The sequence below is a fragment of the Camponotus vicinus genome, unplaced genomic scaffold (genome assembly GCF_025532165.1).
Source record: "Camponotus vicinus isolate PSW18456_S1 unplaced genomic scaffold, iyCamVici1.0 SCAF_5, whole genome shotgun sequence".
Classification (NCBI taxonomy): domain Eukaryota; kingdom Metazoa; phylum Arthropoda; class Insecta; order Hymenoptera; family Formicidae; genus Camponotus; species Camponotus vicinus.
Window position 1 is genome coordinate 20,716,373 of NW_028141977.1, and position 18,340 is coordinate 20,734,712.

General features: G+C 32.3%; 4 protein-coding genes across 10 annotated transcripts; 2 read left to right on the forward strand and 2 right to left on the reverse strand.

Annotated features, from left to right (window-relative positions):
* Nucleotides 1-479: 479 nt before the first annotated feature.
* On the reverse strand, nt 480-6,615 carry LOC145971777 (uncharacterized). 5 transcript variants are annotated; one of them, XM_083099823.1, is made up of 14 exons: nt 6,277-6,615; nt 5,700-5,890; nt 5,114-5,552; nt 4,888-5,021; nt 4,694-4,809; nt 4,296-4,435; nt 4,049-4,179; nt 2,968-3,094; nt 2,661-2,898; nt 2,422-2,586; nt 2,144-2,341; nt 1,950-2,032; nt 1,701-1,864; nt 480-1,548 (listed from the first exon to the last, which is right to left on the reverse strand). In XM_083099823.1, the coding sequence occupies exons 2-13, from the start codon at nt 5,881-5,883 to the stop codon at nt 1,735-1,737; spliced, it is 2,085 nt and encodes a 694-aa protein (XP_082955949.1). In that variant the 5' UTR covers nt 5,884-5,890; nt 6,277-6,615; the 3' UTR covers nt 480-1,548; nt 1,701-1,734. The 5 variants fall into 5 exon arrangements, with proteins under 5 accessions (XP_082955949.1, XP_082955948.1, XP_082955945.1 ...); XM_083099822.1 differs by having other exon boundaries at nt 1,729-1,864; nt 4,049-4,182; nt 6,277-6,614; XM_083099819.1 differs by having other exon boundaries at nt 4,049-4,182; nt 6,277-6,613.
* A 573-nt stretch (nt 6,616-7,188) lies between these two features.
* Nucleotides 7,189-9,666, forward strand: Scsalpha1 (Succinyl-coenzyme A synthetase alpha subunit 1). Of its 2 annotated transcripts, none has more exons than XM_083099235.1 (7): nt 7,189-7,392; nt 8,183-8,418; nt 8,493-8,714; nt 8,787-8,891; nt 8,964-9,167; nt 9,285-9,419; nt 9,499-9,666. In XM_083099235.1, exons 1-7 carry the CDS (start codon nt 7,356-7,358, stop codon nt 9,583-9,585), a joined length of 1,026 nt encoding a protein of 341 aa, XP_082955361.1. In that variant the 5' UTR covers nt 7,189-7,355; the 3' UTR covers nt 9,586-9,666. The 2 variants fall into 2 exon arrangements, with proteins under 2 accessions (XP_082955361.1, XP_082955363.1); XM_083099237.1 differs by having other exon boundaries at nt 7,193-7,392; nt 8,964-9,143.
* Nucleotides 9,667-10,197: 531 nt separating this feature from the next.
* On the reverse strand, nt 10,198-11,187 carry Alg13 (Alg13 UDP-N-acetylglucosaminyltransferase subunit). The gene is made up of 2 exons (XM_083099238.1): nt 10,768-11,187; nt 10,198-10,670 (listed from the first exon to the last, which is right to left on the reverse strand). The coding sequence occupies exons 1-2, from the start codon at nt 10,852-10,854 to the stop codon at nt 10,254-10,256; spliced, it is 504 nt and encodes a 167-aa protein (XP_082955364.1). The 5' UTR covers nt 10,855-11,187; the 3' UTR covers nt 10,198-10,253.
* Nucleotides 11,188-11,342: 155 nt separating this feature from the next.
* Nucleotides 11,343-18,333, forward strand: Nup214 (nuclear pore complex protein Nup214). Of its 2 annotated transcripts, XM_083099234.1 has the most exons (6): nt 11,343-11,541; nt 12,017-12,319; nt 12,437-15,298; nt 15,356-16,601; nt 16,908-17,082; nt 18,091-18,333. In XM_083099234.1, exons 1-6 carry the CDS (start codon nt 11,509-11,511, stop codon nt 18,116-18,118), a joined length of 4,647 nt encoding a protein of 1,548 aa, XP_082955360.1. In that variant the 5' UTR covers nt 11,343-11,508; the 3' UTR covers nt 18,119-18,333. The 2 variants fall into 2 exon arrangements, with proteins under 2 accessions (XP_082955360.1, XP_082955359.1); XM_083099233.1 differs by having other exon boundaries at nt 12,437-16,601.
* The last annotated feature ends 7 nt before the right edge of the window (nt 18,334-18,340 follow it).

An 18,340-nucleotide genomic window follows, 5' to 3' on the forward strand; every position in this document is an offset into this window, starting at 1 on the left:
AATAATGAAACAAATTACATATGTGAGACCTAATATATAATACTAATCAGAAATAATAAAATTTATAATTTAGCATGTACCTGTGTGTAGCATGAGTGTAGATCTTTATGAAATTCCTTCAGACCTTTTATAACAATCTTTAATAATATATATGATATTCTTCTCTTCTCTTTCTTTAATTCATTCGCTTTTTTCAACTCATTCTTTGATATCAAACTAGCAACAGAAAGTCCTATGACATTATATGCATGTTTTGATGCTATCTATTATACACTACATTTTTTATCGCATTGTATATTGACAAAATAAAATTATTCATGTGCAGTATCAACTTGAATACTAAACATATTCTAATGTGATAAAATGTGTTGTTTTTACTATAGATTATTATAACTAGAGAATAGTATTTGATTCTATTATGTAACATATGTACAAGAATGACATGTAAGGCCTGACAACACAGTGATTTTTTTCTGCAATTTTCATACATACAATGGCGATTATCTTTAATTTAAAATTTGCTTAATCATTCTATAGATCAAATTTGTTTATATTTATAACTTAGGCTAAGTCTTTGGCTTAGCATCGGTGATAGTAATCGAAGAAATTTAATACGAATAATTATTGGTTTTTAAATATAAACTTATCACATATATTATTTTCGGCATTATGTCAAATGGCGCGCAGTATTTTCATTCAATTTGAGTAATATTCAATAAGAAAAAGTAATATATTACAAATATAATTTAAATAACATAATGATATTCTTTCTCACATAATAAAAGTTAATTAATAGTAAACTGCAACAATGGCAAATAACTTTTCAATATATTCAGATTTATGTTATTATTAATACTATATAACATGTAGGATCAAAAACTCAGGGCTTAATATTATAGATACAAATCAGTATATGAAAAGATAAAACCAAACTATTCTTTGAATTGTTATTAGTAATATGACATGTAATACTAGAATTTTGTCAAGATCACAAATTTAATCCAAGCATTACAAAAATTTACATGATATTAATAAAATATTTACAATAGAAATTTCATTATTCTCATAAATTGAAGTACACTCAATGGATATAATTTATATAATATGTATTGTATATCCCAGAAATATTATGTCGACATAGAATCAAATTGATTTGTCAAACTATATATCTTTGTGTATATTTTTCTTAACTATATTCTATACTCAAAGATATATAATATTTTTGTAAAGTCATGTAAGTTATTTTAAATTTCTTATAGCATAAATTTTTACGTCGTATACATATATAAACAAAGATAAAAATTAAATATTCATTCATCATTGTAATGTATATAAACAAATTTAGAGTCTTCAATATATTTATTATTATTATTATGCATAAAACCAACCGCAGTCAGAGATGTATTAAAATTGAAGCTGACAACTCTTCTTGTCTTCTTCAGGAACTCAGTTCATGTTTCGTTATTATTTTGATTATCCATAACATTTTTACATTATTAATCCATAGTAATAGTGGTAACCCAGCACAATTTCTCCTGGATGGACCATCTTGAGAAATATTTCATGTTATGTAAACATAGATAAATAGATACATATATATATATATATACATACATACATATATATGTGTGTATATGTATATGTATATATATATTTGTATTTATATTTATGATTATGAATATTTAACTATACCTAATTACATTTTAAAAAGAGGCAGATATGAAAAACCTTAAACTATGTCGCAGTAGTAAATTCCTTATGGAGAAAAGTTTCAATATCTACTCGACATATAGGACAACGTTTATTGGTGCATAACCATCGATCAACGCAATCGATATGAAATAAATGCATACATGGAAGCCTCCTATAAACAAAAAAGAAATATTACAAAATTTACAATTTATAAAATTGTATTAAATCTTATATAAAAACTTGAAACTAAAATTTACCTGACACTTTCACAATCTTCAAATTCGGATAAACATATTGTACACTTCTCGATAGCATCTTCCCCATTCTCGACTTTTTTTACCTACAAAGAAATATGTTTATGTAACATATTGTAACATTATACAATGGATTGCTCTTATAACATAAATGCAATAATATTAAAAAATTTCGCATTATAAGCATTTATTCTTACCCGTTTGTATTTATGTGGGAATGTGTGGCTTTCAATAGATTCTTGCGTAGCCCCACAATTTATATGACCCATACGTCGCAAATCAACAATGCGCATATAATTGTCCAGTCGAGCGGACATGTGACGTGCTCCTTGCAATACAAAATCTGGTAGACCCAACGGTGGAAACGGCATCATATCATGTGTTCCAGATCCTTGCTACATGTGTATATAAAACGAAGTGAATTGAATACAACATCAAAACAATATATACTTGACAATAAAAAGAAAAAACATACCATATGAGGATGGAAACTAATATGAAGGTGATGCATACGTTGCGACGGCCGTTGATGCGGATCATAGTGATACATATGATGATGTACATGTTGATGTACTGGCATTGAGGGCAACATCACTGGAGGAGTCTGCTCCATTTCTTCCACCTCATTTAATGGATTTACCTATGAGTAATATAAAATGCAAATTAAAATATGATATTGGAAAATGTTATATATTCAGACAAAAATCAAATTACGATTATAGGTAGCACAGGGCATGATCCTCTATAGAAATTAGGTGGCCCTCGAGCCTCAGGATGGCTATACACAGTAGGTTGTTGCGGTGGCGGTAAAATAGGTGGAAGATAATTTTCTGTATATGCTGTATTATCTGTTCCATTGTTACATCGAGCATTTGAAGGACTGCTGTTTTCGCCGCTTCTACGAGCGACATACGTCGATGAATGTACATGAGAGTTACATGGTCCCGTATTACTAAAAGTACAATTTATGAATAAATATACTTTACTACATAAGATATAATATAATAACAATAATACTAACGCGACGTGATGCGACGAAAATCTGTGATAAAGTCTTCGTCTATGTGCTTCTTGCATACGTTGTTGATTTACCCACAATCTCTCTTGAAGTGGATGCATGCGTGATCTCGTTACGTTCGTAGATGCATCTAAATGAAATAACAATAAAATTTTTAAATTTATAGTTCATATATATATATATATATATATATATATATATATATATATATATATAGGGTGTCGCAGACCACCCGTATCAGCCGAATATCTCAAAAAATGAGCGCGGCAGACAAAAATCTTTCAGACAAAAGTTGTAAGGTTTCAAGTAACGCATTACATGGCGATATCAGTATGACCTTGAAGAGTGTTGTCAAGGTCACGTAAAGGTCACCTTGAATTCTGTAAATGAAAACCCCTATTTTTTATTACTTATTCTTGTAGCTTACCTCGAGAGCTTTCCAAAACACTATAATAAAGTATTTCTTCATTGAGTACTTTTCGAGTTATGAGGCTTGAAATAATTTCTTAATTTTACATAAATCATAAAATATCTAGTAAAATATTTATTTTTCGATTATCTTACCTTAATACTTTCATGTACAAAATAATGAGAGGAATCAATTGGTGTAAAGAAAATACATAGTTATTTTTAAGAAAAAATATGTAATTGTTAATTGCAAATTACATATTTTTTCTTCGAAATAACTATGTTTTTTCTTTACATCAATTGATTCCTCTCATTATTTTGTACATAAAAGTATTAAGGTAAGATAATCGAAAATTAAATATTTTACTAGATATTTTATGATTTATGTAAAATTAAGAAATTATTTCAAGCCTCATAACTCGAAAAGTACTCAATGAAGAAATACTTTATTATAGTGTTTTGGAAAGCCCTCGAGATAAGCTACAAGAATAAGTAATAAAAAATAGGGGGTTCCATTTAAGAAATTGAAGGTGACCTTGACAACATTCTTCCAAGGTCATACTGATATCGCCATATAATGCGTTACTTGAAACCTTACAACTTTATATATATATATATAAAATCATAAATAAATTTGTTTTTATATTGAAATAATAAATAAAATAAATTCTCTTACCTCCTACAGATCCGTAACGTGAATGAGCAAGCATTCTGTGATTATGATACGTGCCTCTATTATGCACGTTAGTATGATGTGTTAAATTCCAATAATCCATGCCTGTGAATCTACGCGTACAGTGTGGATTACTTCTAAAAAAGATTTTATATTACAATAATTATATAAAAAATAATCACAATTTGGGAGAAAAAAATTATTTAAGAATTTTTAAGAATACTTATTTAAGAATTCATATATTATTCACCTATGATTATACTCTGCCAACCATGGATTGTTAGCTACAGGATTTGCCGATGTTGACGGCGTATGTTCTTCATCAGATTCTACAGTTAAATCAACTACAGTAACTGTACGGTTATCTTCATTTGTATTTTCTAAGGAATTCTATAACAATGTAAAAAGTGTATTTTTTTTAAATAAAATTTTTATAATATACGTACTAATATTTTTTATATGTACAATTTTACATTACATATACAATATTGTATATTACATATACAAACTGTGTATGTATGCACATATATATGTCATATTATAGCCTTCTATACAAAAAGAACAATAGTGCTTAAATAATTTTTTTGAAAAATATTTGATGAGTTTTATATAATCAAGATTTTTTTTTTATTTATATGTATAACATACCTTGACATTATGATTAACAGTACCAAGTACTTCAACTGAACTATCTTCATCATCACTATCACTACTAGAGGACCAATCTAGTTGCAAATCTGGTGCAGATGGTGTGTCATCATTTTCTATTAAAATTAAAAAATTAACTATTTAACAATAACTAATTAAGTATATTTAATATATTATAAATGCTATAAACATACGAGATGTATGCACCGATTTCACTTCTTGATGAGTTAATACATTTGAATTATATGCTGAACGATGTAAACTAATAGCCAAACTCAAATTATGATCTCCTACATTTTCTAGGATATCTGCTGTTGATCTTGTTATACTGCAAATAAAATAACATTTGTATGTATTAAAAATATATCATGAAAATAACTAATATATATACATACAAATGTAATAATAAACTATAAATACTTGTTTGAAATAGGATGATCTGATAATCTAGATGGTCCAGCTATACTCAAATTATCTGGTTGTTGACCACTCAATAATTTTTGCTCTTCGCTTCTTTTAGTTTTATGTTTGATTGCCAAATCACGATCATGCAAAATTCTTTTTGTCCTATAATTATCACATAATCTTTCCTCGCACGAATTATTCAACTGTCGAGTTGATGGCTCTTTCTTAGAATTTCTTTCTTGCTTATTTTGGCACATATTACAATTTAAAAGATTAGATTGCCAATATTCCTGTGAATCACTAGTTGTATCTGGTGGAGTTAAATAATTCCCATAAACAAAATTATTCTCGGAAGTAGTAGGATGAGCTGAATTTGTATAAGGATCTATAGCGGCTACTTCTGACTCCTCAATATCACTGTCTGCAAATAAATGCTCATACTCCATTTCATTACCTACAAATCAGATGCTTGATTTATCTTATATATATGATTGATGTATTGATTTATTTTATATGTATATATGCATTATGCTATTAGAAATTATTAAAATATATTTTATATAGTTACTAATTAAAAAATTATCAGGTTTCTCATATATACCAGAAGGAAACCGAGATTGTGGAGATGGATCAACTGTTGATGTAAATGCCGTATCAAATATATCAGCTAACGATGTAGAATGAGCTTCTACAGACGCAGTTGTAGATTCTGCTTGAAATAGCTCATTTTGTTCTTCAGGCTTACCTTTATGCCAAACATTTTGTGAACTTGTACTTTCCTCCATTCTATCTCTACAATACATTCAAAATTACAATAATGAGAATTCTGTTAATTCTCAAAATAAAATTTGCAAATTTAAGTTTGGAATAATAAAAAAAAAATTTTTTTTTTTGGAATGCAAGCTCAAATCTACAATAGCAAAAATCTGAATAAAAAAAAAGCTCAGCTTCGACGATTAAAAATTTTTCGCTCTTAATGGTAATGTTTGCGCGTTGCACAACTTCGATACTGAAAACGATATCGAGTTACAGGAAGCAAGTTTTGCATGATACTACCAAAGATATAATGAAACTTTAGATATATACCTCCGAGATCTCTTTTCCTATATCCTATTACAATCAAATCTTGGATCAATACCACAGTAAAATAATTCGTGTATGCCGAAAATGTACGTTACCTTACAATTCCTCCGACACTTTCATCAAACGATAAGCGTATCTTCACCACGTCATTTTTATAAGATTTATTTTCCGTGACTCCGCGCAGTTACTTAAATCATATTTTCACATACGCCGATATTACCTTGGAAGCCGAGACACTAGAAATTTGATTAAATTGCTACCTATCAAAAAAAAATGTGCGAGTATATATAATTCTTTTATGTCAGTATAAAATATATAAATGATGAAATCGAAAAGAATTTATGTAGATTGATGTAGAGAGACGGGTCTCCCTTCCTGCTAGCATAATATGCACATCTGGCAATCGCGATACCATCAATCGTACCTTTCGTCAACTACACGCTGACTATTTAAAAGTTCCGTTGGTCGTACAGTATACTACCTTTTCGCTATCTCCTGCATCGCAGGTATTCTATGGCTGTGTTCGTTTGATGCTGAATCGGAATAGTGATTGGTTAATCAAACGTTGGTGCTAAAGGTTTTTCACTAGACGGACCAATAGAAAGACTAGAGATTTGGATTAAATCAATCGCGAAAAAAGGCGCCTTTTCATGTCGATATTCATTTTCAACTAAAAATAGTTACTAATTCGTTATTTTTTTCGTCACGTGATGTCTTTTGACGCTGAAAAAAGGGTTGTTCAAGTATCAAATTGTAATATATTTTAAATTAAAAAATAGTACATACATACATAGCGTGTCCAAAAATATAGAACAGAAAAATATCGGAATTAAAAAGAAATTAGAAACCGAAATATATATTTCGGTTTCTAAATAATTTATGATATAATAAATGCTAAATAATTCAATAGGGAGACAAAATGGAAATTCGCCAGTAAAACAGATCCTCTATTCGCAGCCAATCAGCTGAGGCATTTAAAGAGCGATCTTCGATTCTATTTTCTCGCAAGTTCGTGGTTCGATCAAGCCAACTCTATATGATTGCGCTGTCTGTATATGATATTCTCTCCTGGACTTGACCTTTTTGTCAGACCACAGTACCTACAATAATTTAATGGTGCTCCGGTGTTAATTTAATTTTCAACATTGCCTCAGCGAAAAGAACAAATTAAAAGATGGCTGTGGCTGCCAGGGCATTTTCAAAATTTACAGGTGGGCGTATCATTCTTTTTTCGCAGATCCTGCAATATCTCCTTGTCTCTCCAATGTTTGTTTGACTTTTGCACATTTGAACAGCAATATCCTGAGATTTTTTTCTTGTTTTGATTACGCCACACGCAGCTTATGAACGGACTAAAAATAATGCTGACAGCCTTGTCATAATAATATTTTATTATATAAGAAAGAACATAAAATCGCGCCGTGCAGAGTCGCATCTTGTAGCAAAATGCGCGTTTCCCTAATTAAGAACGATGTACCAGCTTGTATTATGCGAGAAGCAATTGGATGATTTGTTTCCTCCTGTAATAATCGCGACCCTTTTTGCGATGATAACTTTCAATTAATTTTAGCGATATCTATCCTTTTATCTTCTATTCTTAGAATAATAAAAAAATTCTCTTGTTATTTTCTTTCATGATGCTCTTGAAATGTCAGATTACATTCATTACATGTAATTAGTGAGAAGACTGGACTAAAAATCTTGAAATTTGATATTACTAAGAATAATGAGGGCAATTTAAATCTACTTTTTGTTTTTAATCTTTGTATAATGTTACTAAAATATTTTTGTGTACAATATAAAATAGATTTTTTTAGAGAACAATTTATATATTAATATCAGTTTTTTATATCATTTATGCATATAATATTTTTAAATAATAAATATATTCTATTTATATATTTATATCTCATACACATGATATCTTAATTCTATCATCATCGACTTATTAGCATTTACTTTTATTATATAAAGTTACAATTATCCTTTGTAATTTTTCAGTCAGGAACTGTGGAAGTTTATTACGCTCTCAAGTGAGATTTAATTATACAGAAACTAGGAAGAATTTAAAGATTGATGCAAATACCAAAGTGATATGTCAAGGTTTTACTGGAAAGCAAGGAACTTTCCATTGTCAACAAGCTATTGATTATGGTACAAAGATAGTAGGTGGAGTTAGTCCCAAAAAGGCAGGTACAGAACATCTTGGAAAACCAGTATTTAAAACAGTTAAGGAGGTGAGTTGAGTATTGATATTTTTTTTACAATATTTATTTACTATAGCATTTAAATTAACTAGTATATTTTATAGGCGAAAGAAGCAACTGGAGCTTCTGCATCAGTCATTTATGTTCCTCCTCCAGCTGCAGCATCAGCCATTATGGAGTCGATTGATGCTGAGATGCCTTTAATTGTTTGTATTACAGAGGGTATTCCTCAGCATGATATGGTTAAAGTAAAGAGGCGATTGCTTGAACAAAATAAATCACGTTTAATTGGTCCAAATTGTCCTGGAATAATAGCACCTGAACAGGTATATAGAAATAAGATAACTTGAAATATTTTTAAATATATATATGTATTTTTTTAATTTCTACTATCCTAGTGTAAAATTGGTATTATGCCTGGTCATATACATCAAAAAGGAAAGATTGGTATTGTCTCAAGATCAGGAACTCTAACTTACGAGGCTGTGAATCAAACGACCCTTGTAAGCATATTTTAATAATTATATATATTTTAATAAGACATTAAATATATTAGAGTAATGCTTTGTTTCAAGACTGGACTTGGACAAACATTATGTGTTGGTATTGGTGGTGATCCATTCAATGGCACTGATTTCATCGATTGTTTAGATGTATTTCTTACGGATCCAGAATGCGATGGCATCATAATGATAGGAGAGATTGGTGGCAGTGCAGAAGAATTAGCAGCAGAATATCTCATCGAAAAGAATACTGTTGGTTGCTGTTCAGAGTTATTGGTACCCAAATCCCTCACCATCCTAACCAAATCCTATTTACTTCATCCTCAAGCTCATTATAGAATTTAATGCCATATTTTGTTAATAATTTTACCATGTATGTATATTATATTGTAGGGTGGAAAAGCTAAACCAGTAGTATCGTTTATTGCTGGTATTACTGCACCACCTGGACGAAGAATGGGACATGCTGGTGCTATAATCTCAGGAGGAAGGGGTGGTGCGCAAGATAAAATTAATGCACTTGAAAAAGTGAGTAGCAATTTTATATATCTTATTATATATAAAAAAGGATATCAAATTAAATAATATATATGAATTTTATTATTAGGCTGGTGTAATAGTAACAAGGAGTCCTGCACAAATGGGTAATGAACTTCTAAAGGAAATGACACGACTTGGTTTGGTTTGTAATTAAAAGATGTGCACTACTATAATTCTGTGTAGTTTTCTTCATGTTCATGTATCTTCATGAAAAATAAATTGGAAGTACACCATACAGCAATAACTCACACAGAACATAGTAGTGTAATATATTAAAATATGAAAAAAATTACTTCACTTAAAAATATATCAACTGTTCTCATTGCCATATATATATATATATAGATCAAAGTTAAATATAAAAGATACTGATATTTTTTAAAGAATGAATTTATTTTAACTGCAAGCATATATAATTGTTTATAATACTTTTACATTAGCCATTGCTTTACTAGTGGCAGATATTTATCGAGAATAATTTACAAATTATCCAAGGAAACGTTAAACTGCCATTGACTTGTCACAATTTCAACTAATGCAAAGTTATAAATTTTTCTATGCTATTTAAACATAGTTTTTTGAAGAATGGTTGTTTAAGTATACAATGTATTATTATTGTAAATTATATTAAGTGTAATATATTACACTTATGCCGGTAATAAATCTGAACTCTATGGATCATGTATCCTTACTGTAAAACATGTTAAAGATTGAAATATATATATAAATATTGCTGTTTGTTCCCACAGCTACTTGACTTTTATGAAATTAAAAAACAGTCAATCTTCCAACATATGTTCTGTGGAAGATGAAACTATTTCATCATCTAAATCCCATTATTTTATCAATAAAATTAGCAATATCTGCACTTTTATCATTAATAAATGGTTTCAATTTTGTCAAGTCCATTGTTTGTACAATATGCAATAAGTTTTGACAAGTACAGTAATATAAATACTCGTCCTTGTATAACTGCTCAGCTAGCTCTACTTGGTGATTATCCATGAGAAGATCATTGATCACTACAATTAAACGTTTACGTTTTTCCAAAGCTTCCAATACGCTTCCCGCACCTGCGTGGCTTATCACAAGATCTGCTGATTGTATATACTTTCCAATGGACGGACTTAATTTAAATGTTTCTATTTTATCGAAACCATAACGTGCGGTGCAGTTCGGTTCTAAGTTACTATTGCCAATTTGCAAAATTAGATGTCTGTAATTACGCGCCGACAGGGCCTAAAATCGCGACAGTAGTTATAAGCATGGAAATGCTCTAATAAATTAGGTTTTATATAATGTAAAATAAATAATGTTATAACATTGTTATAACTACCTCCAAGACTTCGCGACTTAGTACGGTAGTTATCAGATTGTCGAATTTTGTTGTGCCAACCGTAACAAATATCGTTTTATCTGACATTGCGTCGTATTTGCACTGTGTCACATACACATTAAAAATCAAAACATTGATTTATTATTCTTTATTCATTTTTTTAAATGTAAATATTCGATTTTAATTAAAGCACTGTAGATAGCACACAGATGATCGATTGTGTTCATTTGTCTCCAACGTGGCTAGGTTAATTTTTTTTTCTTTTTTTTTTTTGGTCAATGATTAATTTTGATTTAGAGACAAAGAAAATCGTTAATTTAGGTTTGAATAATTTTTATATTGGTTTTTTATATGCATGTCACATGAAAAGTTTGAATTAAGTAAGCTTGAGCTCGTTTACACAAAATTAAGCTTTTCTCAAAAGTGGACAAAAAATTCTCTTCTCGTGATTGACCAATCATAATGGAACAAAAATTTCTTTACTCCACTTGGTCTATTAAACGCTTCGAATGAATCACTTGTAACTCAAGTGGAATGCATCCTTTGTTTACGGTGAATGCAATCATTTTATATTCTTGCAATCCAAAACATTGGGATACTATCATGCAAGTTGTATTTTAATGTTTGTTGAGGTCTGTTGAAGTTTGGTTAAAACGTGTGCATGCTCCGTGTTGAATATACGTTAATCTCTCATTTATTGCTATTCATTATTTATGAGAAGATATTGTAAAACATCTAGAAATGAAGACGGCGCCGGATCCAATATATGTGCAGGTATCGGGTGTCATTTTATTATAATGGAAATTGTACGTCTAGTAGATCGTAGTACAACCGGCGAGAATGTTTGTATTAAACGTCATTTTTAATGAAAATCACACGCAATTCTATTCACAATCACTTATTACATATTCTTTTTACTTATTTTTTCTTACGAGATAAATTACTTTTTCACTGAATTATTGTATAAAAGTTCAATAGACATTATTTAGTAACATTATAAACAACATAGTGATGTTTAAATGTCTAGATTTTGGAGCAATTAGATTATATAAGTAGATTATATATATCAATTTATTGCTTAACAAAATTCTCAAACGCAATAAGATATTTTTAAACAATCGATATAAATAATGTTTGTTTTCGATACATAAAAATCAAATATTACATGAATTTAAATATTATGAAAAAAGTATAGATGTATAATATCTTGATATTCAACTTTTATGAACTATTGTTTTTATATTTTCAGGAATTTCTATTTAAACAATCAAATACATCTCAAGTGTTTGATTTGAAAACTCCTACATATATTCCTGCCGCTTGTAATCTTCTTGTGGCTGACAAAAAGCGAGGATTGCTTTATATAGGACATGATGATAAAATTACTGTCTTAAAACCAGCAGAGGAAAATAATGCAGAATGGAAGATAGAACTCCAATTACCAAGCGTTATATCAAAAATTGCAATTAATTGTGATTATAATTATATTGCTGTAGCAGTAGCACTGAAGCCTACAATATTGATATATGATGCCCATTCTTTAGCTAGAAATGTATGCACGTAGCATATTTTTTCAAAAATCTCGAAACTTTTGAATTTATTACAATATTATAGAAGCATTTATAGAAATTGAATATTTTTTGTTATTAATCAATATATTAATTTTCAGTGTCTTAACTTATTACTTGAAATAACATCATCAAACAAGCTAGATAGTTATGTGACAGATATACGATGGAATCCTACTGTACCTACAATGCTTTGCACTATTACTAGTGATTGCATTATCGGCAGTTTCCAATTAAGAGTAGACGAAAATTCTGTATCAAAAATATCTATACTGTCCAAAATATCAAACGAACCGCAAGCTCTGTGCGCAGCCTGGAGTCCCAAAGGCAAACAAGTAGCAGTTGGTTGCAAAAATGGAGACATTGTACAACTGAAACCAGATACATTGAAGATTGCTAGAACTATCGCAGGTCCTTCTCCGTCCATTGGAGAAGTGATTAGTATCCTGTGGATCAGTAATTATCAATTTTGTGCCGCGTATTTGAATAGCGAGCGGCATACAAATGTTCTCATCATCGATGCGCCAAAGGGAGAGATAAACGCTACATTTACATGTTTTGAAGATATTACCTACGGTTTTCCTGATGCCGAGGGAGAGGGAAGTATTCTTCGTTATTATTTCGAACATGTGCCGGAATGGGGACTTATCATAGCGGGTAGTAGTACCAGTAGTGAGATAGCTGTATTAGGTACTACAGACGGGGGTGCAAATTGGAATCAATGGCAATTGGTTGACAGTGGTAGAGCTCAATTGCCTCTGATGAGAACCACGGAAATTTATCCTTTGGGATTAGCTGTGGACAAATCTCCAATTAACAAATTACCCTGGGGTACAGATTCCACATTGCCACATCCGGTTCCCATTTTACATATTCTTGGAACATCTGGGCAATTGTGTAGCTTTCACATGGTCAATTTGACACCCAATTGTCCTGCCATCAATATACATCCTACAGAGATTATCACGGCACCAACTCTGTCGCAGCCTACTTCATCCACGGAAATATCATTTACTATTAACGCCGCGGTGACCAGCACACCACGTCCGAAACAACCAGAGATTGCATCTGAACGATTGAAATCCGCTCCGATGACGAATATATTTGGCGATTCTTTGAAAGCAGCGGGATTCTTTCAACAACCTGTGGAACAGCCAGTAATACAACCGAAGTCGCAAGAAGAAAAAATTGCTCCTTCACTTGCACCTACAAAGCCCGTTGTGCCCAAAGAAATACCAACGTTGGAGCCTACAAAGACAGAAACCAAATTAGTGGCAGCAGATAAAGAAGCAAGTTCGCCGCAAGTGATGGAACAAAAAGCTTCCATAGATGACAGCATACGGATGCGAGCTTATTTGCAGGAGCAAGCATTGTTCGAGAAAGAATTACGAAATAGATTGGAACCACAAGTGTGGGAATGCGGTACGGATGAAGAAAGAAAACGACTTGGAGAGACATCCGCCGTCATAGAACAATTCTTGAGAGATTTAAGAGACACTACTAATAGTTTGTCCAGTGACATTGCATACTCGAAGGCTTTGTTACTTCAATCGTTTGCATGGGTTGAAGAAACTAAATCCAAGAATGCAGCTGCTGCTGATATCATTGGTAGAAATTGCAGTGATAACAGTAAAATAGCAGATTTGCAACGATGTTATTACTACACACAGACACAGCTCAATCAAGTTAGTAAAATTTTGGATCTGGAATGGTCGGAGCATAAAGCACAAGAGAGGTCGAAGATGAAAATTCCCAGCTCAGAGTACATATATCAGAATCTCCTGGTACATAACAAAATTATTGCGAAAGAAAAAGAGAAGCTCGAACAAATTTCACGACAATGGAAGTCTCTTAATCGCTCATTGTTATACACGACCGGTAATATACCTGGTAATCTTAACCGTTCGATGGCGAATTTGCATTTGAATTCGCATGAAAAATCGTCGAGTATTCGAAAAGCCGACGTTATTGACGCTCGTTGTAAAACTATTGCCTCGAGGACTTTAAGTTTTACACATGAAAAACAAATTAAGCTAAAGACATTACTTACCGAATCCTCCCCGAGAATTATTAAGCCAGTGAATCCGTCACCAATTCAAGATCGTTTAAAAGCCACATTGTCTTCCCTAGCCTCTCTCAGTCCTGCGGTCACTGAGACTAAGACCAAGACTGAATCATCAATTGTTAAACAAAATACCGTTGTCAAACAGCAGACAGCAATCGATCAGAAGCAGATGAAGGCACAAAGTCCCCTCGCTTCGTTGAACAGCATTGTTGCGAGAATCGGTTCGTCCGATATGAACAACAGTATCGTTGCTCAGAATAAAATTCAGCAAAAACCGCTTCCTACAACCGTCTCTTTTCCTCCCGCGATGTCTGTTAAACAAATGGACAAGAAGACTATTCCGCAAGCAGTTTCCATAGTGTCTCAATCCAAACCGAAACAGGATCTTAATGTTAACTTCCCGTCGTCTATCAATCTCACATTCGGAACATCAACGCTAAAATCTCAAGATATCATTTTTCCAAAATCTTCTCTTACAGATACAACTGCCAAAAGCAATAAGGAATCTACGATCAATGACAGCATCCCTAAAGGCCCGGAATCTGCTTTATCCTCGACCGGACCGTTAAAGGATGTATTATCAACGGAATATCCGTTAACAGAAACTGCTCGTACAGGAATTGCTCGTAATCTTCCATCGCTTTCCGTAGCACCAGCCGTGAAAACAGATGCTGCTTGTACATTCAGTTTCGCTACACCTAGTAACGCAGTTTCATCTGTTATAAAAAATTCATCCTCTGGAATTGCACTTGACACAATGTCCTTCGTTTATTCGAAATCCACATCAAATACCACCGTGGAACCATCCATAACGGCGGTTCAAACACCGATAGATTTATCGACTTTATCGTTGACTCTTCAACCGACGAATCATTCAAACAACAATGTCAATGGAAAGGTAAATACAAATGCGACTCCCATGAGTTTTGCTGCACTTGCTCCTGCTCTAACACAGGTTCCCACGATGACTGCCGCTGTTTCTCCCGTTACAACTATCGGAGGACTTACCATCAGCCTTGTAGATCCGAACATCACTCAACGTAAATCGATGGAAATGCCACCCATTAATCCGGCCACCATTGAAAAGATTACTACGTCTGAAGCAACATTTAATTTTGGATCCATAGCTACCCAAGTTCCTCCAACTTCATTATCCGTAACACCGATATTTGGCGGCCAAGTTATAAAGAACACGCTTCCAGAAGTGACAACTACAACACTGCCTGCTACAACTACTTTTGGTGTAGTCGCTTTTCCGTCGATTACATCTACATTTGGATCATCAACTCCGGCATCGACCACATCAGTATTCAGTGGATTGACGTCAAACACATCTGCCGGCACTACTGTCACTTCTTCGTCGGTAACATCTGTAAGCAGCAGCACCCCATCTCCTTTTCAAAGTTCTCTGAGTAAGCCAATGTTTGGCGAAATTACCACCACTAGTATACCAGCTACGAATTATGGAATTAGTTCTAGTAATGTTTCTGCGGGCACAATCCCATTCGGTATTTCTACGATAATGACGACAACGACAACAACAACGGCGGGGATAGCGGCATCAGCAGCTTCGATTACGCCGGCATTCAGTAAAAGCGGCCCGATAGCATCTCCGGTATCGAACGCACAATTCCCAAGCGTTCAGATATCCGCATCGTCTGCAGTGAATGTCTTCACAAAGCCAATAATCAATCCTGCTTCACCATTTGGTAATACCGGAAACTCCGTATTCTCCAATGTGTCCACTCCATCATCATCGAATACTTCTATATTTGGAGGTAACAGCATGAATTCCATCTTCGGATCAGCTCCGTTATCTTCCCCGAGCGAAAGTATCTTTGGCGGTAACGCGACAGGATTCGGTGCATCAGCTCCATCGGAATCTATATTCAATACCACTCCAAAATCCGATATAATGTTCGGCGGGACAGCGAATACATCTTCAGCTACTTCTCCATTTGGTAGCGCAATGAGTAATGCATCTCCGATGATCGGTTCTTCCGCGGGCACGAATGTCTTTAGCTCTACTATGCCTAACGCATCTCCGATACAGCAACCTATGCTTGGCGGTAATCAACCTGCTTTTGGACAGGCTTCTACTTTCGGCACCAAACCGGTCTTTGGATCGTCACCTATCTTCGGATCCTCAAAACCCGCAAGTGGTTTCGGCACAGCCCCTGTGTTTGAATCTCCTGGCATAGGTAAATGTCTGTTGCTCATTAATATATATAATATTCTTAAAATTATATAGACACAAGAATGTATAACACAGTTTACATTTTTATCTTTAAAGATCTTTATATGAATGAAAGAAAAATATAGAGAGGGAGAGGGAGAGGTCCCCCTCTTATCTTGTTATTAGTTTCTTTGAAATCAACTAAAATGTATACATAATGTTCTTATTAATCTTATGGAAATATTACATAAAAATTAATTCCAAATATCAGATATAGTTAATTATATCATTTTGCATATCTGTCATAATAAAAAAGAAATGTTATAAATAGGATTTGGAAGTCCATCCATTATGCAAGGTGGTTCTACAATGGAAAACATGCCAAAACTATTTGGAGAAGTAGCAGGTAGCAGTACCTTTGAATCTTTAGCCAATCAATCGGGTGGTCTCAGTTTTGATAGTTTAGCACAAAAGAATCCAGAACCAGAAAAACCTGCATTCACTGCGTATGTAATATTTATATCAATAAATTTTGAATTGATAACATAATTTTATATATGTATATATATATACAGGGTGGGCCATTTTAATCTATGCACCCAAATTTCTTTGTACCTAAGACAGATACGGAAAAATAATTCAGACAAAAGTTTTATGGTTTCGAGGGGGCCATAAGATGGTATCATTGGTTTGACCTTGAAGAGTTATTTGAAGGTCACATGAAGGTCACCTTTAATTTCTTAAATGGAACCTACTATTTGTCATTGCATATTCTTGTAGCTTATCTCGAGAGCTTTCCAAAACACTATAATTAAGTACTTTTTTGTTAAGTACTTTTTGAGTTATGAGGCTTGAAATAATTTCTTAATTTTACATAAACCGTAAAATATCTTGTAAAATATTCATTTTTCGATTATCTTACCTTAATACTTTTATGTACAAAATAATAAGAAGAATCAATTGGTGTAAAGAAAACACATAGTTGTTTTTAAGAAAAAATATGGAATTTGCAATTAACAATTCCATATTTTTTCTTAAAAACAACTATGTGTTTTCTTTACACCAATTGATTCCTCTCATTATTTTGTACATAAAAGTATTAAGGTAAGATAATCGAAAAATGAATATTTTACAAGATATTTTACGGTTTATGTAAAATTAAGAAATTATTTCAAGCCTCATAACTCAAAAAGTACTTAACAAAAAAGTACTTAATTATAGTGTTTTGGAAAGCTCTCGAGATAAGCTACAAGAATGTGCAATGACAAATAGTAGGTTCCGTTTAAGAAATTAAAGGTGACCTTCATGTGACCTTCAAATAACTCTTCAAGGTCAAACCAATGATACCATCTTATGGCCCCCTCGAAACCATAAAACTTTTGTCTGAATCATTTTTCCGTATCTGTCTTAGGTACAAAGAAATTTGGGTGCATAGATTAAAATGGCCCACCCTGTATATATATATATATGAAAATGCAGATAGCAAATTATAAATAACGATTATTTTATTACAGCGGCAGCTCGTTCTCTAGTTGGAGGTGAATAAAGTACGGTTGCACGGCTTATTTTTAAAATTGTTATATATCATTCACACTGAATAGAAGCCAAGAATAATTATAAATTGTGTGGATATTGTTTTATATTCAGAAAAATGTACTTTTTATGAAAAGAAAAATGTGCTCTTCTATAATATATCTTGTACTGTTGTAATAAATGAAAACAAAATTAGGTTTTATAATAAAATGCCATCATTCATATCAAAAC